Source organism: Convolutriloba macropyga, chromosome 5 (assembly GCF_964194025.1).
Source record: "Convolutriloba macropyga chromosome 5, txConMacr16.3, whole genome shotgun sequence".
Taxonomy (NCBI): Eukaryota; Metazoa; Xenacoelomorpha; order Acoela; family Convolutidae; genus Convolutriloba; species Convolutriloba macropyga.
The window spans coordinates 14,291,445-14,307,776 of record NC_134472.1 but is presented as its reverse complement, the minus strand read 5'-3'; the positions used below and the strand labels follow the sequence as shown (position 1 = coordinate 14,307,776).

At 33.7% G+C, this 16,332-nt stretch overlaps 1 protein-coding gene across 2 annotated transcripts; it reads left to right on the top strand.

Moving 5' to 3' along the window:
* The first annotated feature begins 513 nt into the window (after window positions 1-513).
* LOC142339823 (glyoxylate/hydroxypyruvate reductase A-like) lies at window positions 514-15,275 on the top strand. Of its 2 annotated transcripts, XM_075390117.1 has the most exons (5): window positions 3,792-3,982; window positions 4,367-4,707; window positions 6,006-6,179; window positions 14,284-14,424; window positions 14,825-15,275. In XM_075390117.1, the coding sequence occupies exons 2-5, from the start codon at window positions 4,384-4,386 to the stop codon at window positions 15,254-15,256; spliced, it is 1,071 nt and encodes a 356-aa protein (XP_075246232.1). In that variant the 5' UTR covers window positions 3,792-3,982; window positions 4,367-4,383; the 3' UTR covers window positions 15,257-15,275. The 2 variants fall into 2 exon arrangements, with proteins under 2 accessions (XP_075246233.1, XP_075246232.1); XM_075390118.1 differs by lacking the exons at window positions 3,792-3,982; window positions 4,367-4,707 and adding an exon at window positions 514-977.
* The last annotated feature ends 1,057 nt before the right edge of the window (window positions 15,276-16,332 follow it).

Below are 16,332 nucleotides of genomic sequence, written 5' to 3'. Positions count from 1 at the left end.
AATTTCAAATTTTTATTTCTCCTTTGTCTATTTTCAGATGTCTGTCCCACCTTGTGAGTTACAAAGCAATTTTCGTCAAATAAAAAACAATTGCTTCATCAACATCTTTCTTCTGCAATTTTTATCCATTCTATTTTTTCTTAAATTACGAATGAGATCAATCTATATGTATGTATATGAATATAGAAAACTATACATAATTTTTCTCAAGCGATATTATTTAAAATATATATCGAAATCATCAAAAACTAAAACAGTTTAAAAGTTGAGCATTTTTAAAGGCGGGCAATATAGGAAAAAAAGACAACTCAAGAAGAATTATTTTTATATATAAATCTTCACATCAGTTTTTATATCATTTTCTTTTGGCAGCAGATATTGGCTTATTTTTGCTTTTGTTAAAGGTCGAAGAGAAATGAGCTGGCTACAGTTAACACTGCTTTACATAACCATCTTTTATTTAAAGTTGGTTATGCTAAAAATATCTGCTGTAACGCGTAAAGTTGTACCAGATATTCAACAAATCTACAACTAGTTCACCAGCGCTGTTAAAGTAACTTTGCGTAGTTAAACAATACTTATCAGAAGTTGTATTAGGTTGATTTTGCTTTGCTCACTATTAATAGAACTGAAAACTATCACAAATTTGTGAAATGGCCAGAGTCTACCAAGACTTTGATAGCCTTAGAAGTCAGAAATCTATTTTATGTACCAGTGCTTATTTCGAACACAAAGAAGCTCAAGAGTATCTCAAAAAACATTTGGGATCCGAATATGAAGTGACATTTGCCAGTTTGAGAACAAATCCAATTACAGAAGAGTCTTTCGATAGTCATCCATTGAAAAGGAGTGAAATCTTAATTGCAGATCCCTTCTTTCCCGATAGAATATCTCCATATTTGGACAAATGTGCTGTCAAATGGATTCATTCAACATCATCAGGAGTGAACCAATTATTGGACAACACGGCATTTAAGGTAAGAAATTGTAGTTAACAAGACCACGCGAAAAAATGAGACGTATTTTCTCAAAAATACAAAAAGTATTTGAACAAATTTTGCGTATATTTTTTATGGTTTTGAAAATAAAAAGTTTCGGCATAGTTGGTTTTGCGTGAAACGTAAAAAATTTTGCCGTAGTTTTGATTTTATGATGCACAAGGTAACCGGAAATTTGATGAAAAAAGTAAGAATCGTTTTTCCTATCAATTTTGAGAAAGAACAAAAAACATAAATAAAATAGTAAATTCGTAAAACAAAGAACAAAGAAACAAGAGATTGTAAATTATGTTTTTTAAACAAGTTACTTTCAAGGTACTCACTCCTTCGTTGGTTTGAATCAAAAGTACTAAAGGCACAAATTATTATTGTTGCCATTCTTTCCTTCAAATCTTTTTAGATAAAAGCAAAGAATTCTTGTAGCCGCTGTCAATTTGTGTAATCTAAAAACACAGTTTGACAGAAGGTACATTCTGTTTCATCATACATTAATCACCAACACTTTAGGCGGTTTCCCAGCCATTATAATCTTTTGTCAGAAATTTTTATGATCAATCTTTTCAGAGAATTCAAACAGTATCCATTAGATCAGTCTTCTTCAAGAAATAATGCAATCAAAAACTGGCAGAAAAGCAAGCGTGATCAAAAAATGTTAAGAAAAAAGTGTTTCAATCAAAACATTATTTTGTAAAATAAGCATCGCAAAAAAAATGTTTCGAAAAAAAGTGATCCAGCTCATAAACTTTCATAAGCAAAGGAGTAGTAATCAAAACGTTTGAGCAGAAAAACAGCGGCAATTAACACATTTTGGTACAATGCAAAACGATATTAAAGGAATGAAAGCATTTTACACCATTAAAAAACAAAAGAATTCGCAACAGAATATAGACGCAACCGATCACACAAATGAAATAGTTTGGAAACACAGAACAATTCAGACTATACAAATATGCGTGAAAAGTTTCTTCAATTCTTTTAAATTATAAATAATTATAAAATGTTCTGTTGTTCTGTTTAAATAATTATGAAATGTATGTCCTGTTTTTTTTTGCAAAAACTGTCGATATCTGAGACATTATTGGAATGTATAGCAAATGAAACTTGCGTAAGTCTTCACAGAGAATTCCTGCCTGGTTAAAAATTTTTCTGCCGTGGTTAGTACTTCAGTTATTACTACGATCAATAACTTATGACATGGATTTCAAATACCGTCAAAAACCGGTTGACAAATTTTTAATTTTCATTTTTAAAATAAATCTCTGATTCCGTAAAAATTATTTCAAGCCTCTCAAGATTTGGCAAAACAAAACAACCTAATAGCTTGTTTTTTTGAAACAAGAAAAGATAGCAACTAGACTCTTCCAGCAGAAGCCACTGAATGATTTGATTGAACTGAATCAAAATGTACTGTATGTTCTGCTATCAAACATTAAAAATAAAAATACTTGTATTTTTCAAACTACCAGCATGCTTGACAGCTACAAATATGATTAAGAAGATGATTCTTTTTCCAATGAAAATTAAACGGCAGAGACAAGTCTCGAAAAAAAGTTAATACGTTTACAAAAATATTGGAAAAATCAAACTGTGCAATCAGACAGATTGCAGGTGTCCCACCTCCAGTCAAAAAATAAAGACACATGGTAAACGACCTCAGACAAACAGAAAACGAATTAACTGGAAAAATTCGAGAAAAAACATTTTCGAGTACAATAAAATGTCAAAATCTACTGAAAAAAAAACCAATAAAAACAAACTAAACTTTCTTCGTTACTGAGAGCAGAAAGAAAAAAAATTGAAACATTGACAGTACCATCACAAAAATAAGAGAGATGGAGAGAAAAGTGGAGGAATTAGAAGAAAAAAAGGGAGAGAGAGAGGATCAAAACATAGCTTTTTTCAAAACAAACTGAAGAATTCTAAATTTCAATATGTATTTGGTTAAGTCTCTTGATTCGGATCTGATTTTGTTCAAAGCTGTTGTTTTGCCAAAAGTATAAGATGTATAGTTCTTACACATGGCCAGGCATCAAGGGCGAAGAAAGACATAAATGACGATGATTAAAATTCGAAATTTTATATAAATTTAGTTTTAAAAATTGGAAAAATTTATCTTATCCAGAATTGTCCACATTATGACCTTAATATTGTCATTAACACTAGCTATACCCGATTAAGTTCACATTAAAATTTATCTGTGATATACTTTGAGTAAAAGGAGGTTAGAGAAGTGCTGGAAATCCGGAGTGGAAAACATGAAAAAACTCTCATTGTGCTTTAAAAATGGCCATTTCAGTTAAATGGTCATTGGAAGTTAACACTTCCAAACACTTTCAGCCAACCTTGAACAAGTGAGACGCGAATGCTAACTTATGCACCTTGGGATTGTTAAAATGAACTCTTGGGATTGTAAAAATGCCATCATTTTTCAATAATGCCTCTCCGTAATTCGCTTGGATGAAAAAACTTCAGATGGAAGTTATCTTGAAAACCGATAATAGGATTTAAACAAATACAAATAGCAGTAATACGCATCCGTTTGAGCTATGACTGCTGTCTGCCATGTACAGCTAAAATGTCTATTCGACAACGATAGATTCTTGACAGCATGGGCTTAATATTCGTCCAGCGGGAACACAAATAAAATCTACCTTATTACCAGTTCTGAATGCCGGCTATTTGCCCTGTCGGTTAACTTTGCCGGCATGAGATTTCTTTCAACAAATGAAGCAAGATTTCACGCATAAGCTCTCATTACGCCATTTGGTATTACAAAAGTCAGCAAGCAAATAATCATAGCTGGTAAAGTTTCAGGTCAACCCAGTTCAACTTGTAACGCCAAATATACGTTTACCAATTGCAAAAGTTGCGCTCATATGTTGCTATCAAAATCTCTGTAAGCAACCTTATTTACCATAATTGACAAAACAAAAACTATTTTCTATCAATCAAATAGTCTAATCAATATATACTGATCGTCAAAAGTAAGTCAGAGTATCTTCTCACTGGCATCTAGTAAATTACTAGCGCATTATCTCAATTTCATTGTAGGTAGGCCAAAAGAGGGTATAAAGGGTGTAAAAATTGTTTTGGTAATTTGATTAAAATTTTGAGTTCTATTGCGTCAGAAAATTGCCCGTTTATGCCCCCCCCCCCTTCCCTCCAGTGCATTATGCATGCATTCCAATCCTCCTCCCCCCCCCCCCCGTTACCGAGCACGTGTCATTACACAGTAAATCATTATGTAAAAATTTGGCACGTGCGTCGGGGGGGGGGGGGGTGCAAATATTATGCACCCTTGAGCTGCGGGAAAGATCCAAATTTTTACGTCATGAAATTACTGGGTGCTAACTTACTTTGACGTTCAGTATAACTCAATTGTGAAATGGCAAACGTTTATCGAAATCTTGCTTATCTTAAAAATCAGAAGTCAATTTTATGTACGAGTGCGTTTTTCGAACATAAAGAAGCTCAGGATTACTTTTCAAAACAAATTGGACCAGATTATAAAGTGACGTTTGCAAATTTACGGACAGATCCAATTACAGAAGAGTCTTTTGATAGTCATCCGCTGAAAAGGAGTGAAATCTTAATTGCAGATCCCTTCTTTCCCGATAGAATATCTCCATATTTGGACAAATGTGCCGTCAAATGGTTTCATGCGACAACTGCAGGTGTGAACAAATTGATGGACAATGCTTCTTTCCAGGTCAGGGGGAAAAGATAACTTTTGTGTTTCTATGTGGTTAACAGTCCATCATCAAATCCAATCAACAGATGATTGTAAGAACCCAAAGAAAACTAAAAATTAAAGTTTCTCAGAAGAAGGAAGGAACGCATCCAGGCAAAAAAATCTTTTACGAGATTTTTCAGGGCAACTGGTCAGGGGGAAGAAAACTTTTGTGTTTCTATTTTTCTGCGCAGCTTGGCAATTTAAGCAAAATCAAGACTTTAATTTTAAAGGGTAATGATAATTGGCAACTGTAATGAGAGAAAGGTCTTCACTGATCTGCGCCCAATTCTGTTTGTGTCTCTCGGTGAAGATTAACTCTTTAGATAACAATTTACCATTTTGTATTAAGCAACATGCTCTGGATGTGCAAAATTTTGTCCTATTCAGCTGGGCGGTCGCGCTTTAATATCTCTGTGTCTAGATTCGAAACACTTGAAGCAAATATTGAATTTTTCAGCCATTTTTGTATGGTTTCCACCTCCGTCACTCCAAGTAAGGCTCCCTCAGCCGCAGCTAGCTATTGACGAAACCAATAGCAGGCTGGTTGTTTGAGAGCAATTTGCCTGATGTTAGTCGGTTAGGATCTCCTCAACCGAAATCCCAAACTAAAATGGGCTCCATCTTGATCTCGAGAGCTAGATACACACATGGATATCAACAAGATGGTATTAACTATAGCACTAAAATATGCTGAAAACTGCTTAAAGACACAATTAAAAATAAACAAGTGCAATTAGAAGCCAATCAAAATATTGCTCGATTAACTTATTTAAACTACATTAATTTATTTAAACTACATAAAAGAGATAACAAAATTTCAATTTATGAAAACTATAAGCTGAGGCAAAACTTGATCCGAGCAGTGGACGAGTAGATGTGGAGGCAGATACTTTAACTTAATTGCAAAATGTCCACAAGATGATGCGATAATTCAAAAAATTCTCTTCTGCTGTTAAAAGCCATTAAATGCGTATTTTTGGGACAGTATTTTTGCAACACTAACCAACTACATTGTCGTCTACTTTCTAAGATGTTATAAGTACATTGTATAACTTTAGTACTATAACCATACGGCATTTCCGAATTTTACAAATTTTCATAAGATCCTTCTATAAATTTCTCATGCGATCTTATAAGACTAGTGTATCAACTTTAATGTTTTATACATGTTGAAATACAAATCATAAAAATTCTTTTAAACTTTCTTTGTCCAAGGAATAGGCTATAATTCCCTCTTTAATTCAGTTAAGTTGATCGTGCTCATTCTGTTTAAGGAGTACATGAAGAAAAGGATGGGACCTGATAGTTCACCGGAGTTGTCCCCCCTGCCAGTGATGACCCGGACTAGTTACACTGCACCGATGGTGGTCTACTGCATGGCACACATATGCTCCATACAGCACAATCTAGCAGTCTATAGACAACAACAAGCACAGAGCACATGGAATGTTAGTCAATTCCTTCTTAGATTTATGACATTCTCTCGAATTTTCGCTCCAAAAAGGATGCTAGAATGGGGCTTAAATAGATTATCTTCCTGGAAAAATTTATCTGAAATCTTTTGCTTTTTTGGCATCAATGGGGTTTAAAATGATATAAGAATCGGTCTGAGTTAGGAGGTATCAGTAGCCCAATTCCCTCTCCCCGTTGAAGAAGAAGAAAAAGAATAAGCTATACCAGACATGATCAAATTGAGACTTTAATGGAAACTGGCATGTTATCCAACGCACTAATTTTTCAAGTAAAAGAGGATAGATCAAATATATTAATTGTTCCGACCCCACTTGTGGGGGAAGGAACTATATACTCAAATGGGTTTTTTTTGTTCAGTCAATTTTGGCCGATCGATATATTCATCCTAGAGAATTGTGAGTGGTATCATTAAAAAGCTCGTCCAGCGTAGAATTCGAAATTAAAAACATTTTTTTGAATTTCGTTTTTTTCGAGGAGTTATCGAGGGTTGAAGTTTTGTGTGAACAACGGGATATTTGGCATGATTTTGTTCACTTTTAGTACAATTTTTCTTCAAATTAAGACCTTTTGATAAAAATATTAATTCAAAATTCACTTTTCATATCAAGGTTCTGTTAGTGACAACCTGAATTACCGTCTACTGAAGCCCAATGAACAAAAATGTCGTTTTCAAGGAATCAATTGTGTTTTTTTTTGGCTTCGATTCTGAGTTATCGTAATTTTAAATGAAATTTTGACTTTCTATTTGAGGTTTTAATAAACTTGTGGAGTCCTATGGCTTGCACTCAATGACAAAAAGTGCAATAGTTTCCAAAATAAGTACTAAGTGAACCTATATAGAGCTTTAACTGGACAGCTAATGGCTGTTAAGACTTTAAAACTTATTTTTCGCGAATTTTTTTTAACATTAACTTATCAAAAACTTTTTTTCGTGAATTGTAAGTCAGTCTCAGTAATGACAGGACCCTCCTCCTTTCCAGTGCAACCAAAATTAATTGGACTAAAGGTTTCATCTTCTAACTATTTATTACATGACTTCAATGCAACAAGATTTCAAAATTTTTCAAAAAATTTTTTGGATACTTTCGTAATATTGGATCCTCCTGAAATCTTATAACATTATCCTGATATTGATATCTCCCATTGGCTTAGTGAACATTTTCAATGAATCATGGATAAAGTTTTCAGAGAAAGACTTATGGTTTACGTGGCTTCGACATTTTCTTCTCGCACTTTTCTGCTGATTTTTTGGTTTTTTCCAATCAAGTCATAACTGAGCGTATTTATTGTTTTCCGTTGAAGGCTATTGAATTTAATGGCTGTTGAGACTTTAAAAATGATTTTTCGAGAAATTTATTTAACATCAACCGGTCTTAAGCATATTTTCGTGAACTGTATGTCAGTCTCAGTAATCACCGGATCCGCTTCCGTTCTACTTGAACCAAAATTAATTTAGTTAGCCGTTTTATATTCCAGCTATTGGTTTTATGACTTCGATGCACGAGTTTTCATAATTTTTTGAAAAATTTATAGATATATTTTTTTTTGTAATTTTGGTTCCTTTTGGAATCCTAACCCATTATCCTAATATTGATGGTTACATTGGCCTAGAGATGACTTTCAATGGATCATATATTAAGTTTTCACAGAAAAGCTTATGGTTTAAATGGCTTCGACACTTTCTTCTCACACTTTTCTACCTAATTTTTGGATTTTTGCCTGTTTTTGATGTTGTTGTTTTCATAGTCAATGACTTATCGTGAAGTCTTACTGATGAAATGCGAATGATGAACGTCTTTGTCATCTCATCTAGGCGTAAACTGGCGTATTTATTAGCTTCCGTTGAGAGCTATTGATTTTAATGGCGTTGTGACGTCGGGTTTTCTCTAAAATTTCGTGGTTTTAATGTATTTGTTCCTGTTTGTTCATTTATTGGAGTCAAAATATTAAGACGAAAGATCCCATAGTCGTTCAGAAATAAATCAAAGTAGAAAAGTTTTTTTCCTGGAAAGTTCGTTTTTTAAGGGCTTCGACATATCTCTCGCTCATTTTTTTTAATTTGTTGTTTTTGCCTGTTTTTTATCATTCTTTTTATATCAGGTAGCCATAAAATGCTGACCTGTCTCAAAAGTTTGTATATGACGATTGAATGAATGATTTTACCCGAAGCAGTCGGTTTATAACGAATAGTCTTAAGGTGTAGGATACAAAACTTTTTTAAGATTTTCAGGATTTCTCTTTTTTTTCAGTTTGTTGTTCTTTTCGTCAACTTGTAACTTATTCTCATCATTGTGAGCTCCAGTACAATTCCTTGTATCTTAAAAATTAACATGTTTACTGATATCATGACGTTACTTATGTTTCGTTTGTTTGACAGTATGCGTTTTCATAAAGTTATGTGAGTGGTGTATTTGTGTTTCTTTTTCTCTTCCCTTAGCACAAGCGCGTAATAACAGTTCCGAATGATTTTCAAATATGGCCCGATTGAACATTTTTGTTCATTCAGCATCTTTTTAGTTGAATTAGTAAATATAGAAAATGAAATAAAAGACGTAATATTCAGATAATAGCTAATGATTTTAATGGCTTCACTAATTTGTGTTTTCACAATTTTTGTAATTTGTTGTTCGTATTTTTTTGAGCTTTTCTACATCTTTAGTCCGTTCCTATGGCTTAGTCTAACCAAAGACAGGACCTATTGTTCTCATTCTGACTTTTTAACAAAATTATCAAGATTTATTTTGCTAAAAGCTAATGATTTTTATTGGTTTTGAATACTTTTGAAATTATTTGGTTTAACAAATGTTGATTGAATTTTTAATTTCGCATCAATATTTCTTCTTTTTGTTAACTTGTTGCCGGGTCTGATTAAGATAAATCACATCTGCTGTTTGAGTTAGGAAAAAATAAAATCTGTGCCGTTAGGGTTTTGTCTCATTGTAATTTGACGTTGTTACTTAGTGCTTTTTAGATATTGAGTTTTGTTTTTGTTTTTGCTATCTTTTTGTTGTTTTTTCTCGTAGTCTTTTTAATGGCAGATCTCGTTGTAAAGATCTCGTCGTTGATATTTGAGTATTTTGTTTGTCAAAAATGCTGGTCAAAAAACATTTAAGTCAAAAATGTAGATGAGCGCGGGTCGGAACATCATGTGCGAACGCACATTAACGAGCCAGCCGTCTTGTTGTTCATTATTTTTACATTAAATGCTCCTGCTTAGGGTTTGCTAACAAGTTTACGGCTCACTGGTAACTGACAACAAAATGAAGTTACGTCATCATTTGAAGGAATTTTGCTCGGATATAATTTTAACTTTCATCGGAAAGCTTTTATAAGAATATGCATGCCCTTACAGATTTTCAAATTTGATAGATTTGACACTATAAAATTTTGTCTGGCAAGATGTCGAAAGATGAGACTTTTTGTAGGATGTGATCCGAGTAATAGTGTTCCTATTAGATCTTATACTAAATATTTCTTACGCCATCTCACCAGATAATCCCTAAGTTCTCGTTCGATAAAAAAATTGTGGTTGTTTAATTTCTCATTAATTTTTGAGTGCAGTTTTTCATTTGATTGAAATTTTCCAAGTAGAGATCTTACATGATGAAAACAATGGTTAAGATTTTTCTCTGAACTTTTCAAAAATTTACCGTAGTTTGTGGGGAACTTATCCTTATCATTCAAATTCTTTAGGGCTCTTATCCACCCGGATCAAAAGTTTATACCTAAAATCATTCCTAACCTGTACGAACTGAGTTGTAAAATTAATTCATGGATTAAAATTTTCCTAAAAAATTCACATTGCTAATTACGGATATCTTACAAAAAGTTCGGTTAAAAATGATCAAGAAAGTTTTATGAAATGAGATTTTAGAGAACAAAATTTGGCTAAGAAAACCTAAAAATCGCATTTCACTGCAAATCTTACAACGAATTTGCCCATTTATTCTCCAAAACAAACCCGGGTTGAACAATCGTAGTATCCATACTAAGAATATGCTTTCAAATGATAGAATCCATTCTAAGAATTTGCTTTAAAATGAGACATAAAAAGGACGCTCGGTAACGTGCTTTCGCTAACGTGGCTCGATAATGTGGCTCGGTAAATAAAGTGGAGACCAAAAACTTTCAAAGAGTCACATATTGCTCCACAAACCACTAAATGATAGCAGTGCCGCATTAGAGGGCTGATGAAACCTGCAATTGATGAGACTACGAATAAAGACAAACGTAAACTAAAAAAAAGGAAAGTTAATTACGCTAATTGCTAGTTGCCTATGTTAAAGAAAAAACAGAATAACAAAATCAAAATGGCAGTAAGAAACACCTAATTAAACAAATTGATTTCTGAATAAATAACATAGCCGGCAGATTGCCCGAATACCTGCAAAATAAACGTGTCGTATATTAGAAATAGAAACAAATACATATCTTAGTTGAAAAAAAAGTCGATGCCTCTTAAAAACTATGTAAAACCCTGAGCGTCAAATTAATAACGCTTGCTAAAATTCATCCACAGCAGCTTTTTTATTAGTAGGAACCAATTAAACTTAAGTTTAGAAGGGCAAGGGTAATTTTTATTGAAGTCACGTATGATCAAAACCTAATAACGCAAATGACTTAGAACGTTTTGTTAGAGAGAATGAGAAATGACGTCATGCGCAGAAAAAGCTGTTAGTGAACATCAGAAAACGTTCTGAAAATTTGAATTTTCTTTAAGCTTTTTTGTGTAAACAAATGTGAAAAAAAAGAGAGCGCCAAGCAATGCAAAAAAACCAAGTGAACAGCAATTTAGTTTTGCACAGTTTACAACGTCGCAGCTATAACAATTTTGAAATCTCTCCCTAATGAGACTTCATAGCAATGAGAAATATAACTACAGAAAATGCAAACTTTAAAAACAAATCTCTTTTTTGAAAACCATTTTTCTCTAAGCGACTAAACCCCTTAAATATCAATTGAAATAGTTACGAAGGTTCATTTACACTTCTTGATGTAAATTGAGGAAAAAATTGCAACCTGTTATTTTATACCGCATCAGGAAGCAAATCAGATCTGTCATTATCCAGATAATAAAAAACAACTACAAATGTTTTCAAATCATAAAAACAATAAGTTTTCGTCCCATAACGAAAACAGATTGACCTGCAATTCTTTTTGAAAACAATTGGGCTGGTTTTAAGTGAATCTAACTCATAAGACTATTAAAAAAACAATGAACACGGCCGAAACTCAAAACTTAACTAAAAACTTTGATGAAATCACAGTATTGCAGCCATTAAAACCATGAGATATTCAAAACAGTTAAAATCTATTGATCAAATGAATGTATTTGAAAATTTTACTTGGCTTTGGTCTCATTTGATTATCAATCGGTCCTCTTTGTAAAGGGTCTATGTGAAAAAGACAAAAAAAGCACGCAATATTAACAATTAAGGAAAACTCGTAAAACTTCGCATGAAAACAAATTTTTAGGCCCTATCAACATCATTTTATTATTATAACCAAGAGCAGAAAAGAGGTTTGCTTCAGCAAAAAATTAATAATAACGATCAATAATGGAACTAAGTTAGATCATGTTTAAATAAGAAAAAGTTCGAAAGCTGTAAGTATCCTTTTTCTTTAAAATATTTCATCTGAAACCCATTACAGCAATTAGCTATTAATATGAAATTAATGAACGGGTTCACTGATACTTTCCAAAGAAGTCATTGAGATCTTTCATGATCGATATATTTTTTAACGTCTACAAAAATAACAAAAAATATTGGTAAAAGTTAACAGTTAGATATCAATTAAAAAGACAGTGTAGTTTATTTTTACCAAACAAAGAAACCAATCGGACTTTCTGATTAATGAGACTAAGTAATGTGTCTGCAAAAAGAAGAATAATTGGAAGCAATTTAAACGAATTCAGTTCGAGTTTCTTGAAACGCTTTGCCGAAGCCTTAAAACACATGAGCTCATACTCAAAGGCTAGTATATTCAGTCCATTGGAGCTCAATTTCTGGTAAAGAGAGTTTGACTCAGTTGAGTTTTAGATTGAAGTAATTTTTCAGTAATTAACATAAAACAAAACAAAAATAGCAAAAAATTACTAAAAGAGATCCTGCGCTAATAAAATCCGCAACTTTTTTATTATAAAAGTCCACGAAGAGAGCAAAACTGGCTCTGAAGTAGCTGTGCGTCCCACTCAACACCTAACTGTTCCAAAATTTTGGCAAATAAATGGTTAGGCAATTGAAATAAATCAATATATCAAATCAAAAAATCAAAAATTGAGTGATGCTTTTTGGATACACATCGAGTTAAATTAGCAAAAAAACGGCCAAACCCTTAATTCAAGGAGACTTTTTTAGGACGTTGAAAGAGAAACTAGCTGTCCTCTGGAACCGAAAAAGACTCTGTTAGCAGTTTTCGAGTCTCTATTTCTGGCAAAACTTAAACAAAGTTGGCTATAAAAGCATATTTGGTAACATTTTTGATGAGAAAGTTCGATATTCGAAAAATTTATTAAAAAATTAGCAAAACAACTCTGCAGAAAGATTTTAGCAAACCTCTTCTTTGTTGGAGGCAAAACCAATAACACTATTGTTGAGAATTTTTACAAATTTTGGCAAAATTAACTAAAATTTGGGTTAAAATTACGGAAAATATTAACAAAAAAACGGAAATTGGTCTATTATTCAGAAAACATGAAACCTCGGTATCTCGCCGGAAAACGGAGTTAGAAATTTAGTTCGATATTCTACACTGGACGGGCTTTTTAATGATACCACAAACAGCTTTCTACAATAATTATATCGATCGCTGAATTTCGACTGAACAATAAAAAAGCATTTGAGTATATAATTCATCCCTCCAACTAAAGTGGGGTCGGAACAATAATTTCACATCGCAGAATGGTCTTACAATCGATAATAAGATCGTTTTATGCTTATATGGTCCTAGTATTATATTAACCGTATATGATATTTTTTACGGTTTCTAAGAAACAATTGATCCACATTTTTCTTGATTTTTAAAACAACGTTGATGCATTTTTTGCATCACCTATTGTTTTGTGGTTATTCATTTGTATATGGCTATTTGGGGTAACGGAATAAACTCAAATGTCAATCAAAAATTTTAAAATGAAAATGAACTGATACATTACGGACTACTTTGTGGTTCCTCATGCACACAATATCAATAGTTTTAGAGTTTAATCTAGCTAATGAGTAATTGCCCTCAAACAAAGTTTGTAGCAATTATATTAGTCCTGCCGGTTTTTTATGCATTTTTTGCTGACTCATTTGACTTTTTGTCCTCAAAAACGGGATAAACAGGTATCGCCCAGCGGGCATTAAGTGCTCTTAGAGACTTTCAGCTCACTAGTCTCCAGGTATGCGATTCACAGAAACTGTTGTAGAGACTTATACTTACCCCTCCCCATCCGCCCCCTCACTTCAATCCAATCCCCCCCAATCACCACCCCTGCACATCGTTCAGGCTGTAAGGACCCCGTGTTGCCATAGACCCCCTCCCACTGTTGCCCCCACCCCCTTCCCCGTGCAATTCCTCCCCCGCTGCGCTCACCTCACGCCGCTTCAATTAAGCTAAAAAGCTAAAGCTAACCTCACTAAACCGTGGCTAGCCACTGACGAAGCCAGCCGGTCGTTTGAGAGCAATTCGTCCGACGTTAGTTGGTTATGTTTTCCTTAGTTACACTAGGATCATATATGGTTCCTTTGAGGTCATCCGAGGACCATGTACGATTTGAAGTCATACAAGGATTGTACAAGGAAATACGCTAGGATTGGTATGACATCATATGTGATCATTGTATGAATACTAAGAAACGGCGATCCAGGCTAAGAATGGGATGGAGAATAAAATTTCACCCTTAACCTCGACCGCAACTTTTATAAATTTTCAATAGTAAATAAGTATTCACAGCTAAATAATGAGTGCGCTCTGCAATGACTTTTTCCACCCCAACTTTGGGATATTAATTTCATTTACTGGTAAAACTGTGACTCAGGCTAACTTTATCCTTAGAGTTTGTTTCTTACATCGAAAGATCCCGACTCATTTCAGAAATCTCTGGCCACCCGTCCCCTCTCCTCCAAAGTGGTGGGGGTGTTGGGAGTAGGTGACGTTGGGTGTGGGGTGGCAGCGGCCTGCAAACACCTCGACATGACCACTGTGGGATATTCTGCAAACACTACACACAAAGAAGTACTGCACAGCTTTTAAATTTATTGCCAATTCCATTTTGAGACTGCTATCTCTTTGCTACGCATAGGGAGATCATTTTTGATTGATTTTTATGTTGGTCGATTTTTTCAGCATTGAATGTCAATTAGCTCCTAGACAAAAGTTAACAGCCGTCTTCTCTATGTTTCTAGTTTTTTATTAAAAAATGATAAGCTCAATTCACAAAAGAAATCTGGACAATTAATTAAATCTTGCCTATGAAAACAGAATGATTAACAAATGAGGCAAAAAATTTCATAAAATTTCACAAAATAAATTTTCGAAGCGTTAATATCATGCAAAAGGAAAGACAATTGTAATCGGAAAAATATTCAAACTCAAAAATTTTCAAAAATATTAAAATCATAAAACTTCTGTTTAGCACTTTGACAAAATCTTCACTGGTGACCTTGTTGCATTTTTGAAAGAATGCGACTTTATAGTAAATGCACTTCCCTCGTCCCCCAAAACAATCCAACTTCTATCGGGCAACACACTCGAGGCAGCATCGCAAAAATCGCCCGTCTTCATCAACATAGGGAGAGGGTCAATCATAGATGACGACTCAATTATAAAAGCACTCGATTCGAAATGGATTAGCCAGGCAGTCCTGGACGTTACAGACCCGGAGCCACTTCCGAAAGAGAGCAAGCTGTGGTCTCATCCAAGAGTTACTATAACTCCGCATATATCTGGGGGGCCTTTGATAGATGAGACATATCCGTACATTACTGAAGCGTTTATCAGAAATTTGAACTTACTTAAAGAGGATAAACCAATGTGTATGGTAGTTGATTATACAAAAGGCTACTAATTGAATTCTTAAAATTTGGTGATTTCTTTTATTAATCCCAGTTATGGCAAATGATTTACGCCAAGGAGCCTCCTCTAAGGTTTGAAAATAGGTTACTGTATATTTTCTAGATTAAATGGAATGTCTTGCAAGATTTTACCATCAGGAATTTTTTGATATTTTTGACAATTTTTGTCAATTTTTTTTCAATTTTTTGACATTTAAAGTCATTATTCAGGTTTTTGAGCGTCAAAAACCTTTTTTGTGACTCCAATGTTAGTAATTTCAGGATAAGTTAAAAATTTTTGCAAAGCGTTTATATTCCAAGTGTATGAATCTTGGTGAGCCTGTGAAACTATTTCAAGCTTGAAACAGGGATACCGGATAGCCTCTTGAGACAATAAATTGGTTCTCAAGATATAATTATGTTGAATTTTAGCACGATTTTGTTAAAATTTGCAATTTTGAAAATTTATCAATATTTTTTGTCCTTTCCTGATATAAACGACCATTACTGGCCAACGAAACTTTTCAAGTCTCGGAGAAGGGTTACCGGCCAGCACTTTTGAGACACCAAATAGTTTTGAATCTTTTTGTGCTGCGAAGTTAAAAACTTTTTAATTTTGCTTTTTTCGGTTTTTTCTATATGATATAATTACTAACAAGGCTAGAAAACTAGAAGTTGCAGAGTCGAATCCCACCATGGAAAATATTCCGATCTCTCTCTTTCGGTTAGGGTTCTTTTCCTTCTCTTGCTCGTTAACGTTTCAACTCTGTCTCTCTCTCTCACTCTTTTTTTGTTGATGCCGCACTTCAGCTGCTCTTATGTGGCGTAATGTCATCATCTCTGATCCTCATTAGCAATGAGTTATAGTAGAATTGTTATTTTATCATAAATGTCCTGACAGGCACTTTACAGGAAATCATTGTTAATTGCTCTGAAAAGCAATTTGTAGCAAATATGTTAATCCTGTTTGTCTCTTTTATGCAATTTTTTGCTTGGCCTATTTTCTGTGACCCATTTGACTTTCGTCTTGAGAAACGGGATAAAGAGCTAGAGCCCAGAGGTCACTTAACCGAGGCAGCTGCTGACGAAG

Excerpts from the sequence above, each read along its gene's own strand:
- LOC142339823 (XM_075390118.1), top strand. The coding sequence starts at position 654 with ATGGCCAGAGTCTACCAAGACTTTGATAGCCTTAGAAGTCAGAAATCT. Across the intron at positions 6,180-14,283 it reads AAGCACAGAGCACATGGAAT|AAATCTCTGGCCACCCGTCC; the intron begins GTTAGTCAATTC and ends GACTCATTTCAG. Across the intron at positions 14,425-14,824 it reads CAAACACTACACACAAAGAA|CACTTTGACAAAATCTTCAC; the intron begins GTACTGCACAGC and ends ACTTCTGTTTAG.